This window comes from Strix uralensis, chromosome 17 (assembly GCF_047716275.1).
Source record: "Strix uralensis isolate ZFMK-TIS-50842 chromosome 17, bStrUra1, whole genome shotgun sequence".
Lineage (NCBI taxonomy): Eukaryota > Metazoa > Chordata > Aves > Strigiformes > Strigidae > Strix > Strix uralensis.
In genome coordinates this window covers 8,984,499-9,005,021 of record NC_133988.1, presented here as the reverse complement: position 1 = coordinate 9,005,021, position 20,523 = coordinate 8,984,499, and the positions used below count along the sequence as shown (strand labels likewise).

At 40.3% G+C, this 20,523-nt stretch overlaps 1 protein-coding gene across 14 annotated transcripts in view; it reads left to right on the top strand.

Moving 5' to 3' along the window:
- The window catches only part of ARVCF (ARVCF delta catenin family member), a 291,281-nt gene that overhangs the window by 182,082 nt on the left and 88,676 nt on the right, over nucleotides 1-20,523 (top strand). For 8 of the 14 annotated variants that reach the window (XM_074887416.1, XM_074887415.1, XM_074887413.1 and 5 more), the window contains 2 exons: nucleotides 4,298-4,336; nucleotides 12,781-12,939. In XM_074887416.1, coding sequence (XP_074743517.1) covers nucleotides 4,298-4,336; nucleotides 12,781-12,939 — 198 coding nt within the window. The remainder of the gene's footprint in view (nucleotides 1-4,297; nucleotides 4,337-12,780; nucleotides 12,940-20,523) is intronic. The other 6 variants (XM_074887418.1, XM_074887419.1, XM_074887427.1 and 3 more) reach the window with 1 other exon arrangement.

Genomic DNA, 20,523 nt, shown 5'->3' with positions numbered 1-20,523 from the left:
ACTGTCATGTGTGGAGAGAGCTACTATTCGTCAAAAGATTTATACAGTGAACTAAAGAAGTGTTAACATGATGAAATTTAAGACTGAAATATTTCTCTTGTACTTCCTCTCTCCTCTCCTTTCCCTACCACTTTTTTTTCAGAGCCACTGATTTGGCTTTTACATGACACTTACTCTCTCATTTATGGATTCTGTCTTTTCCCATTTTTTCCTGTTCTCCTCCTCCCCTTTCCCTGCCATACTTTGTTTTGTTTTTCCCCTCCCTGGATAGACTCTTGCATTTTGTAATGCTTTTCTCCTCTGCCCATCCTCCCCGGGTGTGCTTCTGGCTCCCACCTTTGCTTTTGCATCTCCTTTCTGCCAAACTTACTCTCTTCCATGATTATATTTTATCTGTTGATAACTATTGTGCTCCCTGATTTAACAAGTTGAGCTGTGGAGTATTACAGATTTCTGTCAGACTGTTCTTGAGGATGTCTTCATTTGTTAAGAATATCATTATGAATTATATTAGTGCAGATCAACAAACCTGGTTCATGGGTTCAGTAGCACCTTTCTGGAGGTATTTTTGTGCTGCTGGGGACTCCAGGAAGGGATTAAAACGCACTGTTCCCCACTTAGAAATGGAGTAAACCCAAAAGCTGAAAACCAAAGGAGAATGAACCCTGCTAATACGTATTTTTGAGGATGTTTCCAGTGCTGTGCTCAGGGTGGGTCCTGGAGGCAGGAACAGTTGTTTATGGCAGGGTGTTCACTGCTGGCAGTGGGCTCACTGCTGCTAAATTTGTACTGATTGAGTCTGTCCAACTGTTTAAAAAAAGGTGGGTGGGATGACTGGCTGTTTATTCTTTGATTCTTTGTGAAGAGTTGGAAGAAAAATAAAACAACTTCATTTGAACTCTGAGAAAGACAGCTGTGTGTATAGATGATACAAGGACTGCTAATGCTTTATGGAGAACTTTGTTCCTCTAATGCACTTGTGGGACTTTCACTGTAAGGACCAGTTTATTTCTGCCAAAATTTTAGTAGTGGAGGTGGTCTGATGGGAGCGGTTCCCTTTATAGTGAGAATGAAAGTCTGGGTACCTGGATGCTACATATTCTGTGAGAACAGATGAAAATGACACATCCTACACACTCCTAAATAACAAAGGAGGCTAACCCAGGAGGCTGGTTTGCATGAAAGCGAGGATAGTCGCTGCTGCCAGAGTGTATGTAGGGAATTAGGCACTTTGAAGAGTTCTGGCCAGGGTATGAGCAAGCTGGCTAGAAGTTTACTAACACACCATATCCTATTTGCAGCCTCAGCTTGGCAGGGCTCCTCTGGAAAAATTAGATTCCCTTTCCTGGCATAAAACCACAAAAAGGAGTGGGAGTGAAACACAGCTGTCCTATCCCTGGGTTGAAACAGCAATCTTGGAGCTTGTCTTGCCAACTGTAGGGAAGCACAGCATTTGGAGCATGAATCTAGTTTTCTGACTGATGCTTGTTAATAGCAAGTCCTTAATTTCATCCTGTATGATCTCTTGTTGTTATCTCTGTGTGTTTAATTGAGAAATGGCTCTCTGAAAAGCCCTCTGAGAACCTGTTTGAAAGTGACTTAGATTGCTGGCTCTAGGGCTGCATCTTGTCTTCATCTTTATCATATTTGAATTCCATTGTGAAGTGCCAAACAAAAGCACATCAGAAATAATAACAAAAAAGATACTGTGTAAATAATTGGGTGGTTGGCAAATGTGATTAGATTTTACAACTCAAATGCTTTAATCTAGAAGTGCTGGCTGTATACACAGTGCCAATAGGAGCGGTCACAGAAAGAAGCGTATTTGCAGCAAGCATGTGGAACACTTAGCCAGAGCTGATGTAAAATGAAAAAAAGCCAAACACGTTTAACTAAGAAATTGAGAGCTATTTTACTAGTGAAGATATTTACCTCTGGGCAAGTGACTTCCACCTTAGCTTAAATGACTTTTCCTTGCTGAGATTCATGCTCATCATGCAGTAATAGCAGTCCTTGTTAAATGGCCTGACTGTCAATATTTAGCATTCTTATTATACACTGAATGGACCCAGTGGTTTCCCATGAATTTTCTAAGTGACAGTGCCTGAATAAATGGTCCTCATCTCTTCTTTTTTCCTCTTTCCCTCAGTCACTGATTCCTACTATTACACAGTCATCTCAGTTATGCTGACATAACTGGTTTTGGGAGCTGTGCTGTAGACAGCAAAGGTTGAGGGATGGGACAGTCATTCCTTGGTGATGGTTGTTTCTCAGTTGGCATAATACTCTGGGTTGCAACTTGGCCTTACTTGAAGTACTGCTGGCCCACCCGAGAAGGGGATTTACCATTACTCACTGGTGGGAGGAGAGGGAATGCTTTAAGCCAAAACCATTGCTAAACAGGAAACCTTTATTAGCCCCTTCCCTGGCTGACAAAAATATTGCATTTAAGTATAATTTCCTGGGGGGAGTCCTCCACAAGCTTTAAGTAATTTGTTCTTAGACTGAAAAAATCTTCAGAGCAGTGTAGCAGTCGAGTAGTTGTGTGCATGCACATGAGCACTTCTCCATTATCAAGTTTCTGATTAAATAGGAACATGTTTCTTAAAAATAAATAGGTCCAACCTATTAAGTAGTTAGCATAATTTTAGCATGTAAGTTTTTCTTACTTAACCTGCTCATACTTGCTGTCCTAAAATTAAAACATAATGCATGTGCTGTGTCAGCCCTCAGCTTCCTGACAGTGGGACTAGTTAAACCTTTATCTGTGAGGCTGAAGGTTTCTCTATCAACTTTCCATTACACCTTTAGGCACTTGACCTGTAGTCACATCACTGCTTGACCTTCTCCTTGAGCTGAATAGCTTGGACGCTAGGGCTGGATGAGAGACCTTTCTGATCCTTCTCTTTCGCTGTTCTGTTCGCTGAGCTCTGAGCCCACTGCAGTGTATCCACATCCTTCCACAGCTGTGGGTATGAGAGCTGAACAGGTTGTTCCAGTAGTGACCATGCAGATGCCAAATAGAGATGATGAAATGTTCTTACTCAGCATTCTCCCTAATATCCAAGTGCTCTCTTTCATCTTTTTTTTTTTTTTCCTTCTCTTTCTACTGTTTATTGCTGGTTTAATGCTTACTAAGTCTATCTGCTGCCTTTCCAGTCTATGTAAGGACTGTCCATGTACAAGTAGGGGTTGTAAGCTCAGTCTTAAGAAATAAACAGAGAATGTGTGAAGTAAACGGACTACTGGAAAAAAAAAACCATTGGTGAGCTCTCTTGGGTAGTTGAAATAGCACAGTAACTGCCTTGCACTTGGGAAAATTGTCTTTCTGCTGGAATCTCTTCCATTTAGAAGATTTACAGCAGATGGAGCGGCCTCTGGCTTTGTTGGCTTGTTTGTGTCTTTTGGTGTTCAAATGGACTTGTAGTCATCCAGAGACCTCCCGCGCAGTTTCTTTCCTGCTGTCACATTTTTGCTCTCTGGGGTTACATAATATTGAGAGCCGGGCCTCTGTTAGAGGCTGTTCACACGTTTCCTGCTATGTTTTGTTTAGACAGTGGCTTTTAGTGTGGGCCTGGGAGGGAAGGGGGTGAGATGCACAGGGAAGAAGTAGACTATAGAATGGGTAATCTCTTGGGGAGCTGTTTGGACTGTGACAGTCCTGCTGTCTTGGTGCCAAGCAAACCTGCTTTGGTGCTTTATAGTGGGAGACATTGGCAAGCACATTCCTTATGAGACGGGTGGTTAGATTTATTGTCAATCACGTTGTATTCTCTAGAATGAGAAATAATTTGTTTAAGAAGCGGCTTTCTTGGAATGCAGGCTTAAAAAATTCATCAGTGATCTGTTTGTGCTGTCTCGCTCAAGATTATAAAAGCTTTTTTTTTTTCTTTTTGTGTTGTGGCGGTGTGTTTTGCCACAAAAAGCGTTTTTGTTGCATAGATCAGATCCACAGGCAAGATTGTGGGTGGGTGAGGAGATTAGTTAAATTTAACACTGATCTGATATGGCTGCTAGGACACCCAAATAATGTTCCAGTCTTGGTCGTAATTCAAAGAATGCAGAGATGGTTTATGTCTGCCTTGAAGTTAAAAAGCAATTCTTTATGGTAGTTTTGTAGCAGTACAAGTAGGCGTACATGTGTTAGCTTAGAACTGACAGGCTGGGTCTGGCAGATTTTGGTTTAACACAGTAGCGATGTGTTTAAGTGGCTGGGGTAGAGTCTGGGACACACGGACTGCATAAAGAAACTTGCTGCTGTAATCTGCCAAACTGACAGTTCTTTTTTTTGTTTTAGATGAAGGACCTAGCTTGTACTTCTGACTCCTATGTGCATGTAAGTTTGTGGACTTGATATCTAGTTAATACACACATCAGTTTAATTTATGACCTAAACTCTGTGGGGCCAAGAAGAAATGAAATGAAAGCTAAATGCCTGTCTTGCAGAAAGGAATGTACAAATGAGTCATCCCACACCACCCTTAATGCCAGCATTGTAGAGGCAGCAGGTGGAGATGAAGGAAAAAGCTTGCTGGAAAATTGTAATCCATGATGTAACCTCATCCCACTAAAAATCTCCCTAATTTAGCCTTGGTTGGTTCATCTGAAAGACTCCAGAAAGGAAGCAAGTCAGATCTGCTCTGGGTTTGGTCAAAGATTAGGCATGCAGACTTGCATTGTGTTTATCTTTGGGAGGTAGTTTGGCAAATCACAGTGAACTCTCTGTACAGATCTTGGTGAGAAACAGTCATTTCCTGCTCATTGAGTAGGGTTTCCTAGTGGGCATACTTTCCTGATAAACGCTAGCCATGCTGTTGACAACTAAGAGAAATAGAGCTAACCCTAACACTGTGTGTGCCAGGTGTTCTTTCTTTTTTTTTTAACTTTATCATTTTCATATTAAAAATAATGACTTACGCTTCTATTTTACTACTTAATCTTGATGAACCATGGGGGGAGAAAAAGGGCTTGTGACTAAGGGACTAAATGATGAATTGTGACACCCTCGTACAGTTCTGGGTTCTACCACAGACTTCTTACGTTGGGTCTCTGAGACCTGGATTCATCACCCAGCTTTAATGCTTTTTGAAGTGCTTGATGTCATTTCCCTGCAAAATTGGTGGCAAGAGCTGGATGTGTCCCAGGAGGTGATCTAGTCTGTGCGAGATCTAAACTGTTTTCTAAAGCTCCTATTCTCCTCTTTGACTAAAGAGGAAGAATTTAGTTATTGTGCATTTAGATAACTTGCTAAGCTGCTTGAAGATAGGTGCTGTGAATTTGAACCTATTATGCATCCATTTCCCTACCTAGAAGATGTCCTCACTCTTCCCTCTTAGGAGCTGTTTAGGTCAGCAGTCTATCACATTGCAGCAGTATTGCACTTTTGCAGTACAATAGCTACTAGTGATTGTTTTGTTCTGAAAATGAATGGACATGTGTGGTTTTGCTGAGCATTACCTTTAGTGTAGTGGGACTGATTAACACCTATGTTTTAAGTATGTATTATTACATCTGTTGAAGTTGACTGAGATGTAATGTCTTGACATCTTTGGTTAGCACCCAGTCAATCTGAAAAGCAGGGCAAGGCAATACAGAGTCCTGAGAGATGTCTTACTTGTCAAAGTGACAAATTGCCCTTTCTGATTCAAAGGACCAGCTTGCATGGCAGAGCTAAGTAGCTACTGGAGAAAGGGGAGGAGAGCATGGGAAAAATACCCTATTTGTTTAGGCCTTCCCCTGTATTTTTTGTTGTTTGTTGCTCTGAGTTGAAGCTCTTTGTTTTCTTTCATCTGAAACAACAGCAGGTTGAGAGGAGCAAAGCCTCTGGGATTCTGCCTCTCCCACTTCTCGTTCTTATAAACTGTTTACAATCTCCTTCAGTTTTCTAGCTTTGTATGGAAAAGTTCAGTGGGTCAGCTTTCCCTTTAGCTTCATCCATCATTCCAGTCAATTAGAAATAGTTGAGGGCCAATTGCCCGGTCTTCCATTAACTGAGACACTTCAGATTGTTTAAAATAGCATAAAAGCCCTCTTTGTTGACCGTTGGGCAAGCACTGTAGATTTCCCTGTGATGGGCAGTTACCGCGTGGCTGAACAGAACCCCAGTGTGTCTTGCAGTACTTGAGGGATGAATATTACTACTACAGGCCTTGTCTGGGTTTTGATTCCTTCTCCTTCACCTCCGCCTCTTGGTTTCCCTGAAAGGTGTGATGCCTTCAGATGGTGAATTACCATGCTTGCTTGCAGAAAAAGCTGCTCTTTGTGGCTTTTCAGAACTTCTGTAGTTGAGGTTTTTTTCCAGTTGCTGAAATGTTCCTTTTTAACCTTGGTGCTTTAAAAGCTTTTGGCATTATTTGTTAGTCACTTGTCGTGTGTGTTTCTAAAGGACAAAGGAAGTGTGTAAGTGTTCAGGAAACAGTTAGTGCATTGTGGTGTGTGGCTGAGTTCATTCTGGTACCCCATGCCAGGACAGCCTGCTTTCATTTAGGGCTAACATTTTCCTTATGTTCTGAACTGACCAGCCTTAGGGTAGAGCTTGTGTGAGAGCTCTAATGGAGAGCTTGAAGCTTGTCATAGGTTAATGTGTTAGGGTTCACACTGAAGTGAGCTGAGTCCATTGTATGTATACATATTTATGTACAAAAACCACATTTTGTTTCTCATGACATTTAACCAGAGAAGTAGGCTTAATAAATGGTGATCAGTTTATTTGTAGCAAAGTAGATATTTATGTATTCCTGTCTTAAAATCATTGTCTATCTTGCAAACTGTCCTTCCAGTGTTGTATACTGCCTAGATTTCAGTATAGGCTGGTCTGTGTGCTTTTCATTGTTCCAGAGCCATTTTGCCTGAATGTGTCATCATTTGATCCCAGCTGTGTAGCAGTGCTACCCCTGATTGTAAAGAGTTTGGATACGTTTGACTGTGCTTGGTGCTGAAGACCTGGACCTTGCTGTGTTTTTTGAACTGGGGGAGTGCAGCATGTGGCAGTCCTTGACCGTAAGGCCTCCATGTTCTTTCAGAAGAAAATGCCTGTAGTAGTGCAGGCAGTGCTGTATGTGAGGGCTTACCTGTTTCTCTGTTCCTGAATCACCATCTGAAGAGTAAGACAGTCTCCTGAACAGCTGCCTCTCAGGCTCAGCGATGTGCATGTGCTGGTTAGCTTGGATTCCAGCTGCTGCACTACTGTCTCTGGACAAATCTAGGGTAGAGAGCACAGCAGGGATCTTCAGGCTGTTGAAAGAAAGGGGGCTCTGACAAGGCAGGAGGATGTGATAGTAATTAGATTTGAGAGTCTTCAGCTGCTGAGGAGCTGGATCTTTTACTGGAGAAAGATCTGCCACAAATACCGCAAGTTCAACAAACTCCACCAGTGATTTTCTTCGTCTTTGATGTCCCATTGGGATACCAGTCTGATGCAGATCTCAAGATAGGCCTTTTCAGTTGGTGTGTTCCTGCAGACTTGCCTTTTTTGTCTTCCTTTTTCCTCCACATGCCTTCAGCAAATATCAGCTTGAGGACATGACCGAGCTGGAAGTACAGACCTAAGTTGGAAAGAGACCAGTGGGGCAGAACGTCAGCCTGAGACTTGACTTGGACAAAACTGGTGTTTGCCTGCTTTGCACTTACAAATAATCTCATGCTTTGCAGAGATTGAAGGTTTAATAAGTAATTTAAACAGAGTAGTAGGAGGAGAGAGAATCCACATTTAATTCAATTAGCATTGTTGTCTAGTGCCATTAATTATGCTCAGACTTGTAATGTGTTTCACAGGAGTTGATACACTTGAGCTTTGTCTGTGCTGAGGTCGACTGAGGACAAGTAAGTCCACTGGTGTAGAATCCAGCCTTTGTGCTTTGCAAAAACCTTCAAATTTGGTATCTAACAGTAGCCTGGAGTAAGCAGTAGCCTGAATAGCCTGCATTGCAATCTACTGAACAAAGGGTATCTCTGGGAGAATGATGATTTGATGTACATGTTTTCAGTGTTTTTGAAGAGGGACTATTTTAGTGGAAGTAATAATCTCCTGCAACTTTATATTATTTCCAGACTGTTTTAAATTGTTTCATAGGCAGAGAATAAAGAACTTTGCTTACTGTCTTAAAGTGTGATGTCTGATCCTCCTGGGGGAGGTTATTCTTTTATTAAAAAAGATATAAAATAGCTACTTTGATGGAAATATAACTCTAGGAATTGAAATGGTGATGATTATAGAAGCTGTAGTATTCTAATGCAAAATAAGCCCTAGGAGATATGTGCCCTAAATGGTAAATCACACTGTTTTTTAACAAAACAAGAATTATTACTGTTGTTTTATGATTCTTGCTTATTTTACAAGGTATTTAGCTGTTTCATCTGCACTTAAGCTTTACGGGCTGGGGATAAATTGATTTTTGTTTTGCTTTTTAAATAGCTTGGCTTTTTTAAAGCACGCTGGAGATGCAAGCACGGATCAACAGGGCAGGATTCATTTGGTACTCAAAAAAGCAGGGAGAAAAACCATGACTACTGACACTGTATGCAATAACTGGATTGGAATCTGTTCTCATAATTTGGTGGTGTTTTGTAATCTCCTTAGAAGGAGGCAAAGATTATTATTTGAAAGGGACCTCATGGGTAAGGCTTAGCAATTTTGAGGGGAATATCACCTTGAAGTGTGCATGTTTATGCCATTTTAGAGGGGCTGTGGGGATCCCTCCAGGCCCTGAGGGCACTGACACACCTCTGTGGCCCCGATCAGCTTCACATGGGGCTTCTGCCCAGAGACCTGGGACTCTGTTTATTTAAGCTGAGCCCTGAGCCCTCAGTCCATGCTTGGGCTATACTCGAGGAGTACTGGTTTCCAGCTGAGCTACAGCCATGCGTGTGCCAGGCCATGGACCCTGTTGATCCAGACCCCAACCTGCAGACTGACTTCCCAGCCTGATTTCAGACCTGCCTTGTCATTGTGGACCTGCCTGGCTATCACTGGACCTGATTCTGACCCTGACCTGCAGATTTGCTTCCCAGGTGGACCTTGAGTCTCCCTCATCACCATGATACTGCCTCTTGGTTGGACCTGGCTGCCATCTCAGGTCTGTCCTGCTAACCTTGCTCAGGTGCTGTGGAAGTTGGCCCCAGCCCGCAAGGCCTTTGCCCAGCCATCTAAAGGATCCCCCTCAGCACCACGTCCCTCAGGGAGCTGCTGGCCCTTGATGCTCCCTGTGACACGATTTCTGTAGTTTGACTGTTGTGCCTCGTGTGTTTCAAAGGGAGGGTCCCTGGAGGAGGAGGGAGCCAACCTGCAGGAACTATCAAGGATCCTGATGGTCTCGCATTGAAGAGGACTGGAAAGAAGCTTCCTTTAGATTTGGTCTTCCCAGATGCTCAGTTGATGATAGTGATTGCTGTGCATGGCAGATCCCTCTCGTTTGACAGTAAGGGAAGGACCATAGGGTCTTGGCCAGTGTGATAAGATGGTTGCTTTTGCTTTGAAACCCCCCGGCAAGGTAAACAAATGTGTGTGTTGTTCTAAACTGGAATTACTTAACTCTAGCAGGCCACGAACTACCGGTAGGATTATTCATTAGGGGCGTCATGTTTCAACTCTGTCTGGCAACTTGTGTTTTACTTTGAATAATTAGGCTTACCTGCCAGATGTTTGGAATCCAAGATGCTGAGATGTATTTAGTGAAAGAGCGTCCTAAATAGTGACTTAGAAGCTGAGCATAGAGGAAGGTGGTTGAAAGGGGTAATGTGTCCCCGTTCCTGCAATTTGTGATGACCTAAAATCCTTAATGATGGAAACTAAAAACAGATAACAAAATCTTTGCATCTTTTCTACATTAATGTTAGCTCGTGACAGCTCCAAGTTAGTGATGTGGAGAAAGTACTGGTGTTGGATATCAAAGAACCACCTCCTTAAGCTAATTCAGGGAGGAAGCTGGATGATATGCTGTCCTCTTTGCTCACTGCATTCCTCAATAGCTCACATAATAAAGAAGACACAGGAAGAGATGCAGTCTGGTTAGTTGTCTGCATTGGGATATCTGCCTTGAATTTTGCAAGCTTTTATTCTTTCTGATGCTTAGGACAGTCTTTTGCTAACAATAGTTTTCTCTTACAGGAATGCAGATCTGTACCATATCTCCTTGAATCTTCATTTTAGAAGCAGCCAGAGGATAAAAACTAGCGCAGTGCTCATTTAAAGTCAATATGCTCTAGTTTGCAATTCGCTCATGTTTAAGTGCCCAGCTTTAAGGTTTCCTTTGCCCACAGGCAGTCTGAATACAAAGGGAGACTTTATTTTTTTCTTAAAGAAGAAGTTTTGCAAAAGCTCAAAGAGCAAAATATTTCTCTCCAGCTTCCATCTCCTCAAATTTATTATCACAAAGCAGTTTGCATCTGAAGAATCTAGAGGGGAACAAAGAGATGTGCATTCATGGAGTCACCTCAAGATCCAGCTAGAAATGAGGATTATGGATGAGATATGTGTATGTACATACGTGTGTGAGAGGAGTGAGAAGGTCCCACCTTGAAGCAGTTTGGGCGTTTGATGCCTTGGAGATGATGAGGAGTTTTACAGGGAACGGGTGTAATGGAAAAAATCTCTGCATGTAACTGGTTTCTTTGCTGTTGGCAAGGCTGGGGTTGCAAGAAGATGAATGGAAGTTCTGAGTCTTTACTATATTGCACTGTTGTATAAATTCTTCTGTTTAGAGGGAAGCTTTACTATGGGGTGGGGAAAAGGGAGGTGCAGTTAGAATATAGTATCTTCAAGAAGAACGTGAAGGGATTAAGGTATTTGTCCCAGGAGCTAGTTTCCCTTCTGAATTTGTGGGCCAAAGACACAATGTGACATCTGAACCCTACCATAAAGGATTAGGTGTGGATCATAAGTTATTGGCCATAATGATTAAGTACTGCAGACTGGAAGGAGTTACTTTCTTTAGGGTTTCAGAAGCCTTATTCTTGTTGATTGATTCTGTATCCTGAGTTATTCTGTGGTTTCAATAGAAATGGAAGTAGTGCCTGTGTATATCACCTCTGGTGGTCCAGCATGTGTTATCTTTGAAGGCTGTCCATGTTGCATTTTGACTGAGATGGTTGCCTGAGAGGCTTATTGTCATGGTCTTGGTTAATATTAGGGCTTACCTGAAAATTAAAGTGGCTTCCTTATTGAAGAAGTCCACGTTCCAGAATGTCAGAATACACCTGTAAATAAAGGAAACTGAACAGGGGCATCTCAGCATGTTTCAAAGGAAATTTTAGATCACGCAAGAATTAAATGACACTTTTCACTGTGGAGCTTAATGAGACCTCAGTACCCTGCTCCTGCTCAGCAGCATAAGATCACTCAGAAGGATACTGTCCTTCAGGGTTTACACAAAACATGGCACAGCAAAAGGGGTAATCCAAAATTCACTGCTGGGATTAAATGCAATTTTTCAAAATAAAATGTTGTAGTTCCCTGGTGATGAAGCTGATCACGGGTAGAGAATATTTAAACCTTTATGCAATTAGACTCAGCACCTGCAGGCAACAGTTTCATCCCAATCATTTTGTTTTCCTGTGATGTGAAAAGATATACTGAATTTGCCAACGGTGTTTTCTTCAGGGAAAGTGTGATCACTTTGCAATTTAGGGCTCTGTGTCATTGCTTCCCTTTTTTTTTTCCCCCCCTTTTTTTTAAAATATGAAAAAATGTGAGTCTGTGTGTGTATATTTGTGTGTGTATATATCTATATTCCTTAATAAAGGGGTTCTTTGTGTGCCTGTTTGACAAGATGTGCAAATAGAAGCCCTGCTTTGGCTTTGAGGCCTGTGTAGCCCGATACCTTCAGGGCTTATAATGAAATGAACAGTCTGTCATTTCATTTTATGTAGTTGAGGATTCATAATGCTGGGGAAAAGTCTTATTTCTCAGTATGTAAGCCAGTTCTTTATGGGCCACTTGCTGTGAAACTTCTGAAATACATTCATCTACCAAAGAGGAGCTTCTCTGATTTCTGTGCTGAGACACACAATTGCATAAGAAAAAGGAAAGTTCAGACATTAGTGCTGGAGAGAAGCAGAAGCATTCTCTTTGGGCCATATCCCTGCAAGAACTGGGCTTTGATCTACTTTCTTTCTGTTTAGTGTTTCTTTATGTTTTCTATCTGTTACAAATTTTAAATAAGCTTATAGGCAGTTAGACGTTACGGACTTAGCGAAGGGAAGATGTCAGAAGAGTAGCATTTCACGTAATTCAGCTATTAGTCTCTAGCTATCTGTTTTTCTAAATTATCATTGCTTTGGACAGTTTGAGAAAGGTGTCAATTTAATAGTAGGTCTTGATGTTTTATACCTTTCTGTAGCCTGCGACTAAGTGTATTTTATCAAATGGAAATAAACTTTTAATGGTGTGTAAGATTAACTGCTCTGAAAGCCAATGGTCCTGTTCACTGTGGAACTGAATGAATGTTTTTACAGACAAAAATCCTCCTCCTACGCTGGGCATTGAAAAGAAAACTTAAAGCAGGTTTAAATACAAGGTAGTAGTCTGTTAGTCTGTAGTACATTGCCTATAAATATGAAGTCCTTGATAAATGCTTCACATGATTTCCATTTACTGGGCTGAGCCCAGTCATACCAGCATAGTTGCAGCATGCTTTTTTGAGACAGTAAATACTTCTTTCTCTGAATCTCTACTTGGAAGTTGTTGGGTAAAATGTGTTTTTCAATTGAGAAAGCTGAAATCAATAGAAGAGCTATACCATGACGGTAGAATTGAAAAGTTATTTCTTTTACCTGCTTCTTTAGGAACAAAGCCCCAGTAACCAGACATCAATAGCAATGATGCAAGAGCCTCAAGAAATGGTGGAAGAGACAGTTACTGTGGAGGAAGACCCAGGCACTCCCACTTCCCACGTGTCTATTGTCACTTCCGAAGATGGAACCACAAGGAGAACTGAAACCAAGGTGAGAGGTTAATAACCAATGAGGAAAATGGCAAAATACCACCTAATCACAAAATAAAAATAGCAGGGAGTAGCATGAGGGATGACAGTCATTCTGTTGTGATCCTTGGTGATTTTGAATGTTCTGTTTGCCAGCAAAGCTGAGTTCAGGGCTTTTTCAGTTTCACCTCTATGTCTAGTTTGATCCCTATCAGCTGTGCCGATACAGCAGTTCGTGGAGCTGTGACCTGAACAGTAGAAATTATCCAGGTTAACCAAACAAAAACACTAGAACCCCTTCCCAGACTGTTTATTCTTTTAAGATTCACTTTACATTGCCCTGGCAAACACATACAGTGATAGGAGAATTAGATGAGTTGGTAGGGCTTGCAATAAATTAGTTTTGCAGCTGAGGAAAATGTGCTTGGAAATATGTCTTCAAATTAGTTATGAGCTATAATAACAATATGTGATTATGCATTTGTCCTTTAGAACAAGAAACATCCTATTTAAATAACACTATAGGATTTCAGTTCTTCGATAATCTTGTGAATGGAATTTTACTCCTGATTCATGGGGAAAGCTGGGTATCTTCTCAAGTGACCTGTACCTCAGGTTGGGCTGCATTACAGGTGTTGCATATGTTCTAATTCTCCCGAGGTCTTTTTGTTCCCTTGTGTAAGATAATTTTGCAATCTCTGTTGAGCAGGTGCTGTATGTTCATGGCTGCCTTGCATGCTTTCTGGGACCACTGGAACATTAATGTTGCTTTGTCGTTTGGGTCTTGGAAGTTGAACTGAAATCTTTGTTAGGTTTTGGTCTTGTGAAAGATTAAGGGTGTGATTCCCTTTCTAAAAACTAAACAGCACTGATTTTAAAAAAAGAGACTGCCCAATGGCTTTCTGAGTTAAAAGGAGTTGAACAGAGGTCACTGCATAAATCAGTGTTTATTTTTACTGGCATTCCAGAATTGCAGTCCTCCAAAGTATCTATTCATGACATCAGATCCTCAGGTTGGAGTAAATGAATGTTGATTTCCTGAGGTCAGTGGGCCTGCACACATTACTATAAACCAAGTATCTGGTTTAATATTTGTTGCAGTTAGTTAGAAGATAAATATAACTGGTCTATTTTCTCATTGTTGGAAGGAGATGAAGGTCTTAAAAATAAAACAGACAAAATAACCCACATTTTGATTAGCTCTTCAAATAATCTAACGTATTTAGTCTGTGACTTGTTTGAAAGAAATGCTGTTTTCTTTCTAGTGGCAGCAACAACAACTGTTATTTACAGGAAGGAAGTGATAAAATTACGGTGGTGATGGACACCTTTTTATATGCACTAATGGCAGCGCATAGTTTTAGGAGACTAAGTGCAGCTATGCAAGGGAATAAAATGATAGCTATGATGGTAAAAATAGGAGAGGCCATGCAGTGGTCCATAGATAATGGGACCACGTGGAATGAAATAGTTTGTCTGAAATGGTCATGCCACTGATAAAGCTACACGTTTGTCATAGCATTAAAAGGTGCAATTTTCTCCTATGTGTGCTATACTTGCTATTTTTCCATCTCCTCACAGAAAAGTACAGTGGCAGCTCCAAAACAGGCATTGTATCTGCATATGGGAAAAGAAAACTGAAAAAGCAGCAACCCTAGAGCTACTGTTCAAAGAGCCAGGCTTTCTTCAGTTACTGTAGTTTATTCCGGGCACTGAAGTGTGTCCAGAATGGGGGGAGGGTACTTAGCTGTCTTGCTCTGCATTTATATTTTTCCAAATAATGCCACTAACTTCAACATACATATTGTCCAGAGGTGTTTCCTAGTATTTAATTGCTAAAAAGATCAACTCTTAAAAAAAAATTTTTTCAAAAATCCAGTTGTTGAAAAAAGTGATTCTGAAATGTCAAAACACAGATGGAGTTGGCTTAGCCTGAGCTCTGTCATAAGAGGTGCTGTGACTTTGCTGAGGTAGATTTTTGTCTCTGAAATGCTTTTGTTTTGACTTTTCCTTGCTGTGATAATATGGCATAGATTTAACAGGTCTCAGATATTAATCTGAGGTCAGATTATTTATTTTTTTTAATCATATTGGTCTTCAACTTGCTTTTTGTTTTGGTAGGGAATGTGAAAATGAAAACTGTTGTCACTGGGGTTTAGCGGCATCAGTTAACTGTCATGGAGTTAATTGGCATCGACTTACTATCACTTCTAATAGGTATCATCATAGTGCTTTCATAGGTCATACTATTATGTGAGAGCCTCACACAGAAAATCAAGTTTCCTGGTACCTCTGTGCAGTGGCAAAATTCTGACCTTGCTGCTCAGATGAGTATGGTGAAGGAAATAATTTCTCTGTGATGAGAGGGCATGCACTGTGCACTAGTAGGATCTTTGAGCCCAGAAACTACTGCTATGTGTCTTTCCCTGTTTCCTCCCAGATTTAAAAAAAAAAAAAAGGAAAATAGAAAAAAAGTAAAAAAAAAAACCCACCACCACTCCCCCCAGCCCCAAAGAAACCCCTAAACTAACAAACAAAAAAACCACACATGAATCTGTCCTTGCTTTTAGTGTGCAGGTACTTCTTATCCTTGTAAAGGAGTAACATTTCCTGTCGTGGGAATCCTCACATCTATGTCCAGTAATATCTAATCTATTATTTAATAAGGGTGATGTTTAAAGTTGAGATAGTCACACTGTGTTCATTAAATGCTGGGGGGCTTAGGTTTATGCTCAGCTTTTATTTTACTTTGAGCAATCAGTTAAGTTAGTTAGCACAACATACAAATAAAGGTTTTTATGCTCTACATAGCAGTGCTTGCTCTAGGCTTCTCCGAGGAAGGGTTTAGAACCTATTTTTATTACCTCTGCAACTAGAAGGGTGTACTGGACAGTGCCAGTCATGATCTCCAGCATATTTGCATTGCAAAGAAAGTGGCTGCACAAGATGCTTCCTCTGACAGAGTAAATAACACAGGTCATCTTTTTTTTAAGAGCCAAAGAGACCAGAGATGTTTTCTAAATATATGCTTTCTTTGCTAGATAGCTTATATGGGGATTAATCAACCTAATGCCATTTAGTATGCATTTTTGGATTCTTCAAAAGAAAATACCCATTTATTTTTGCTAAATTATGTGAATCTTTAGCTTGCTGGAGAGTGATGCCTCTGAAATTCCTCCTGTTGAAATGAAGCATAGCAAAAGCTGTAAATGTGAATGCTCCTGTGCTGCTGTTCCTTTATTCCCCCTTCCCCCATTGTTTCAAAACCATAATTTATAGAGGTTATTCTCTTCAATAGTGTATTAAGTAAACAACCTTAATCTAGAAGCATTGACAGTTTTGCTATGCTCTTCCTCACCTCTTTGAAGATAGTGGTAGCAGTGAAGCAGGAAGAAGGCATAATAGAATTTAATATTTGACGTATTTTAAATAGAGAACATCTGCTTTTTCAAAATGAGATATCTCTGAGTAATTTTCCCCAAACTGTTATTCTCTTAGTACTATGCTAAGTCCCTACATAACATTCACTGCACAAAAGATGTAGCAGATAATACTTCATTTCAACTTCTATAATCTCTTTGGAAGCCAAATACCTATCATGCTAAAACAGTGAAAGTCACCTTGGGGAGAGACTACCACTTCTTGCCTGTCAGCTGGAATGCTGCCATGTGTTAAAGGGGGTCTGTTTGTAAGTGGCTCAAGAGAACTCAGTAAAGCAAATTAGATGTGTGTGCTTTTTTCTTTCTTCAGGCACCTTTTATTTTTATCTTTTGAAATGCTAAAAGATTGGAGAGATTTAGGTCACTTTTATTCATTGAAAATTATGTTTTATGATAACAAACTGTGAAATCAATCTATATACAAAGTTGTTTAATTTGAATTCTATCCATTTGCCTTGTGCTTTCTAATACTCAGCAAGGCCAGATCTTTCCCAACAGTGAGTCACTGTTGCTCCCACTTCCTAGCACCAGTGATGGCAAAGTGCTTGTGACTGAAACTCTTCAGCTGTGGTGGTGCCAGGTACCCCAAGATGCAGTTCTTTGAAACTCTGCAGAAAATTCAAGGGAATTAGGTAATAGAGCAGGAATGGATTTCAGCTGAAGTTGAGGGCCCTTTCAAAATGTGAAATGTTAAGCTTGAAATTGAAGGGGAGAAATTTGAGCTGTTGTTTTGAAAACCCACAGGGCGAGTTCTTACACAGCATTTAATAGAAAGGTAATAGCTTCAGCCTGCTTGGCCTGATTAATTTTTACAGTCCGTAGCTCAAAAATAAGCTCTCAGAAATGTCAGAATGCTTTTATCCCCATGCATTCCTTCTCATCTGTTTTTTGTTTTATGACATGGTTTCAACAAAATTTTTAACCCTGTCAGCTTTTATAATGTACTTAATTTATCAAAAAAAAAAAGGGCAAAACAAAACCAACCTCAATAACAAAATGGAAGGCAAAATTTTAGGTACTGATAAGGGGACTGCATTTGACCGTGATAGCCCACTTGTCTCAGTACTGTCTTTCCACCTCTTGTGTCTGAGCACTGTGCACTTTGAGGGATCTACTTGTACCATCTGCACATGCATCCAGTGAGACCAGTCGTTGGAGATTTTCATGTCTGTTCTCCGATCCTTCAAGACAAATAGAAGGATGAGGGACAGAAAAATACAGAAGCGGTTTCAAATATGTGAAAATTTCCTTTATGGTCTGTTGACAAATGTATTTCCAGAAATAGAAGTAGTGAAAATATATTACCTGAAGCTTTATTCTGGTACTCTGAGATTGTAGCATTGAAACAATTGAACACCTTTGATTTGTAATCAGGCTGAAAAAACCTCTTTAAACAGATTTTCTTTAGAGATGGAAAGTAAACAGAGGAAGTCAAATTACACTTTCTCAAAGTAACTTGTATCTCTAAATTTTTCATTAGAGCGTATTTGTAGTGAGGTGTTCATGCTAATAAATCTTTCTCAAGACTGGATGCATGTGGAGGATCAGGTGTGTCTCAGATAAGACAGTCTGCTGGGACTCCCATTTGGAAGAGTTTTGTTCGCTCTGGCTAATGCATCAGTGTTAGGGAAACCACAGAAATGTTGGGAGAGAATATTACTATGCTCTCAGCTGCTCAAGACTGCCTGTGTTCTTATAAGAAATATAAATTAAGTATTTCCTTGAGCTGGATTTCCCGAAATAAAGATGATTGGATGTTAGGTTTGGTTTTTCTGCTTGGAAACCTGATAAATGGACCTTCCTCTCTGTGCTGGCTAATTGCTTCCAAAAAACTTCCCTTTATTGTCCTGTAGGCAACAAAGTCTGTTTATCACATGATAAATCTTCTATCTCAGTGCCTACCCCTGACAAATGAGGCATGAGTGGAAATACTCCCTCTCTCTCAAAATATAAAAAGACTTGGTTTGATTGCCCCACCGTAACACCTTTAGCATTACTGAATGCTTTTATGCTATGAGAAATGTGTACTTTCATGCTTGAGTGAAGTGTTCCTTTTTATGTGTCTGACAAGGGGGTTTTAATTGTTCTGATTCCTTCCACTCGTTAATAGTGGCAGCATTCAGAAAATAATAGAGGTGAAGCTGTGCTACCATTGTAAACTTGTTCTTACACGTGCTGACTGATGCTGTGTGTCTTTTTGACTAGCCGCAGCCATTGAAAACTTGTCTATGCTAGTCTCAAAGACAGGAAAATAAGGCAAATGGGGAAAAAGTCGCAAATTTATCTCCTGCATTCTGTGGTCTTATTAAAAAAAAATTGTCTGTAAATACTCTGTAGAGTACCAGAGCATGGTGAAAAAACTCATTAAGCGTGACTGGTAGATCACAAATCGTCTAGGAGTTGATTTTCAGAGTGTTCTGAAATTCTGCTTTGTCTTTTTTATGTACACGTATTGAATATTGGTAAACGATTGTCCTTGCTGTAACATTTCTGTGTTGTGTTCCTTCATCCTATTTGATGATGACAATGATTCTCAAAACAAAATTAAAGCAGTCAAAAATGAGCAAGAGTCCAGCATTGGCAGTAGGAGTGCAGGGTGAAGACATACACCAACAATACCTCCTCTGCAAAGCCTTTGTCTGAGAATCCTGCAGGTCAAAGCTTTGTTCCTCCTTTCCTGCTATTGCTGCAGCCAGACATGGTATATTAGGTATCTTGCACTGTCTGGTCTTGACAACTTCATGAAAAATTAACATGACAAACCATGCATGGCAATATATGTCTTGAAAAGCAAAACTCAGAGTTAAAATACCGGACCGTGTTGAATAGTGCTGAAAGAAAGGGGTTCATGCGGTTACGTGAGTGCTCTTCTTGGCATCTGGAAAGCTGCCTCTTTGTTTCTTCCTGGACAAAAGTATCAATTTCTGATTCATCAAATCGTTGACATGCTACCTTACTTCCTGTTATTCCCATTACTGGTTCCCAAATTCAGGAACGCAAAGGCCCAGCACTTTGCATCCACTTTTGTCATGGCTTTGCAAGACTTGCATATTTCAGGCCTGAGAAATGTTGCTTTTTCTGCTCTTAGAAGATCACTTATGAGCATACTACTTTGAATAAAACTATTGTTTCAAACTTCGGTAGGAGAATACTGAACTGTGTTGCCTTGTGTATATCCACTTTACAAAGAGCTACTGTAAGCTATGCCAGCTCTTTTTCTTCTCTAAATGCCATGATAGTAGTCATGCTGATAACTGAGTGGAGAGTAGAAGTACTGTGCACAGGTAATAAGCAAAAACTGCTGCTGGATTCTATGTCATGAAATAAATGTTTAGTTTCAAGTTTCCTTTAGTTACTAAAATGTGTGCTTTTAAAAAAAAAAACAAAAAAAAAACAAAAAAACAAACAAAAAAAAAAACCACAAAAAACACAAAACCACATTTAGAGGCATGGAAACTAGCATCTTTCCTGATGTTCACTTGCTAAGGAAATCCCTTTGGGTTGAAGAGGAAAATTCTTTCAGCTCTGGTCCAAATTAAATACTAAGGTGATGTTGGTACCTGGCTATGCTTTATTCAGCATCATGATGCTGTTTAATTATGCTGTTGTTGGAGAGCCATTTGTGCTGCATTCAGTCTTGCAGGATTTCATTACTTCATTAGGCTGAAGTATCATTTGCTCACAGATGTCTCTAGAAAAAGAAATGCTGTTTGGGTGGATTTTTTCTCTTTGGGGTTTCTGTGTGAAAACATCTGGCTAGAAGACATGTCTGGAGTGCTTCAAGAGATAAACTCTAATTATTTTGTTTTAGCAGCAGCTTGGCTAATCTGGTGCCAATCTAAATGTTTAAATCGGAGGCTATAGGTCAAAATATCTATTTGGACTTCAGAGCCACTAAGTGGTCCAGGAATACATGTTATAGTTACTGTTTGTCTTGATGTATGCATTCTTTCTGTGGCTTTCATGAAGAGAAGTGTCATTTACTGATGCTTATATAGCTCTCTAATACTTTGGAAACCCAAAATATCTCTTAACAGTTTTGTTTTGTGATGCTCCCCTCACTATGTGTGATATTCTCTGGAGGATTGATTCTCCCTCTCATCTTTGTGGGCGTGTTGTTTTGTTGCTCAGTTGGGTTTTTTTACAAAGGGCTGAAAGTCAGCATT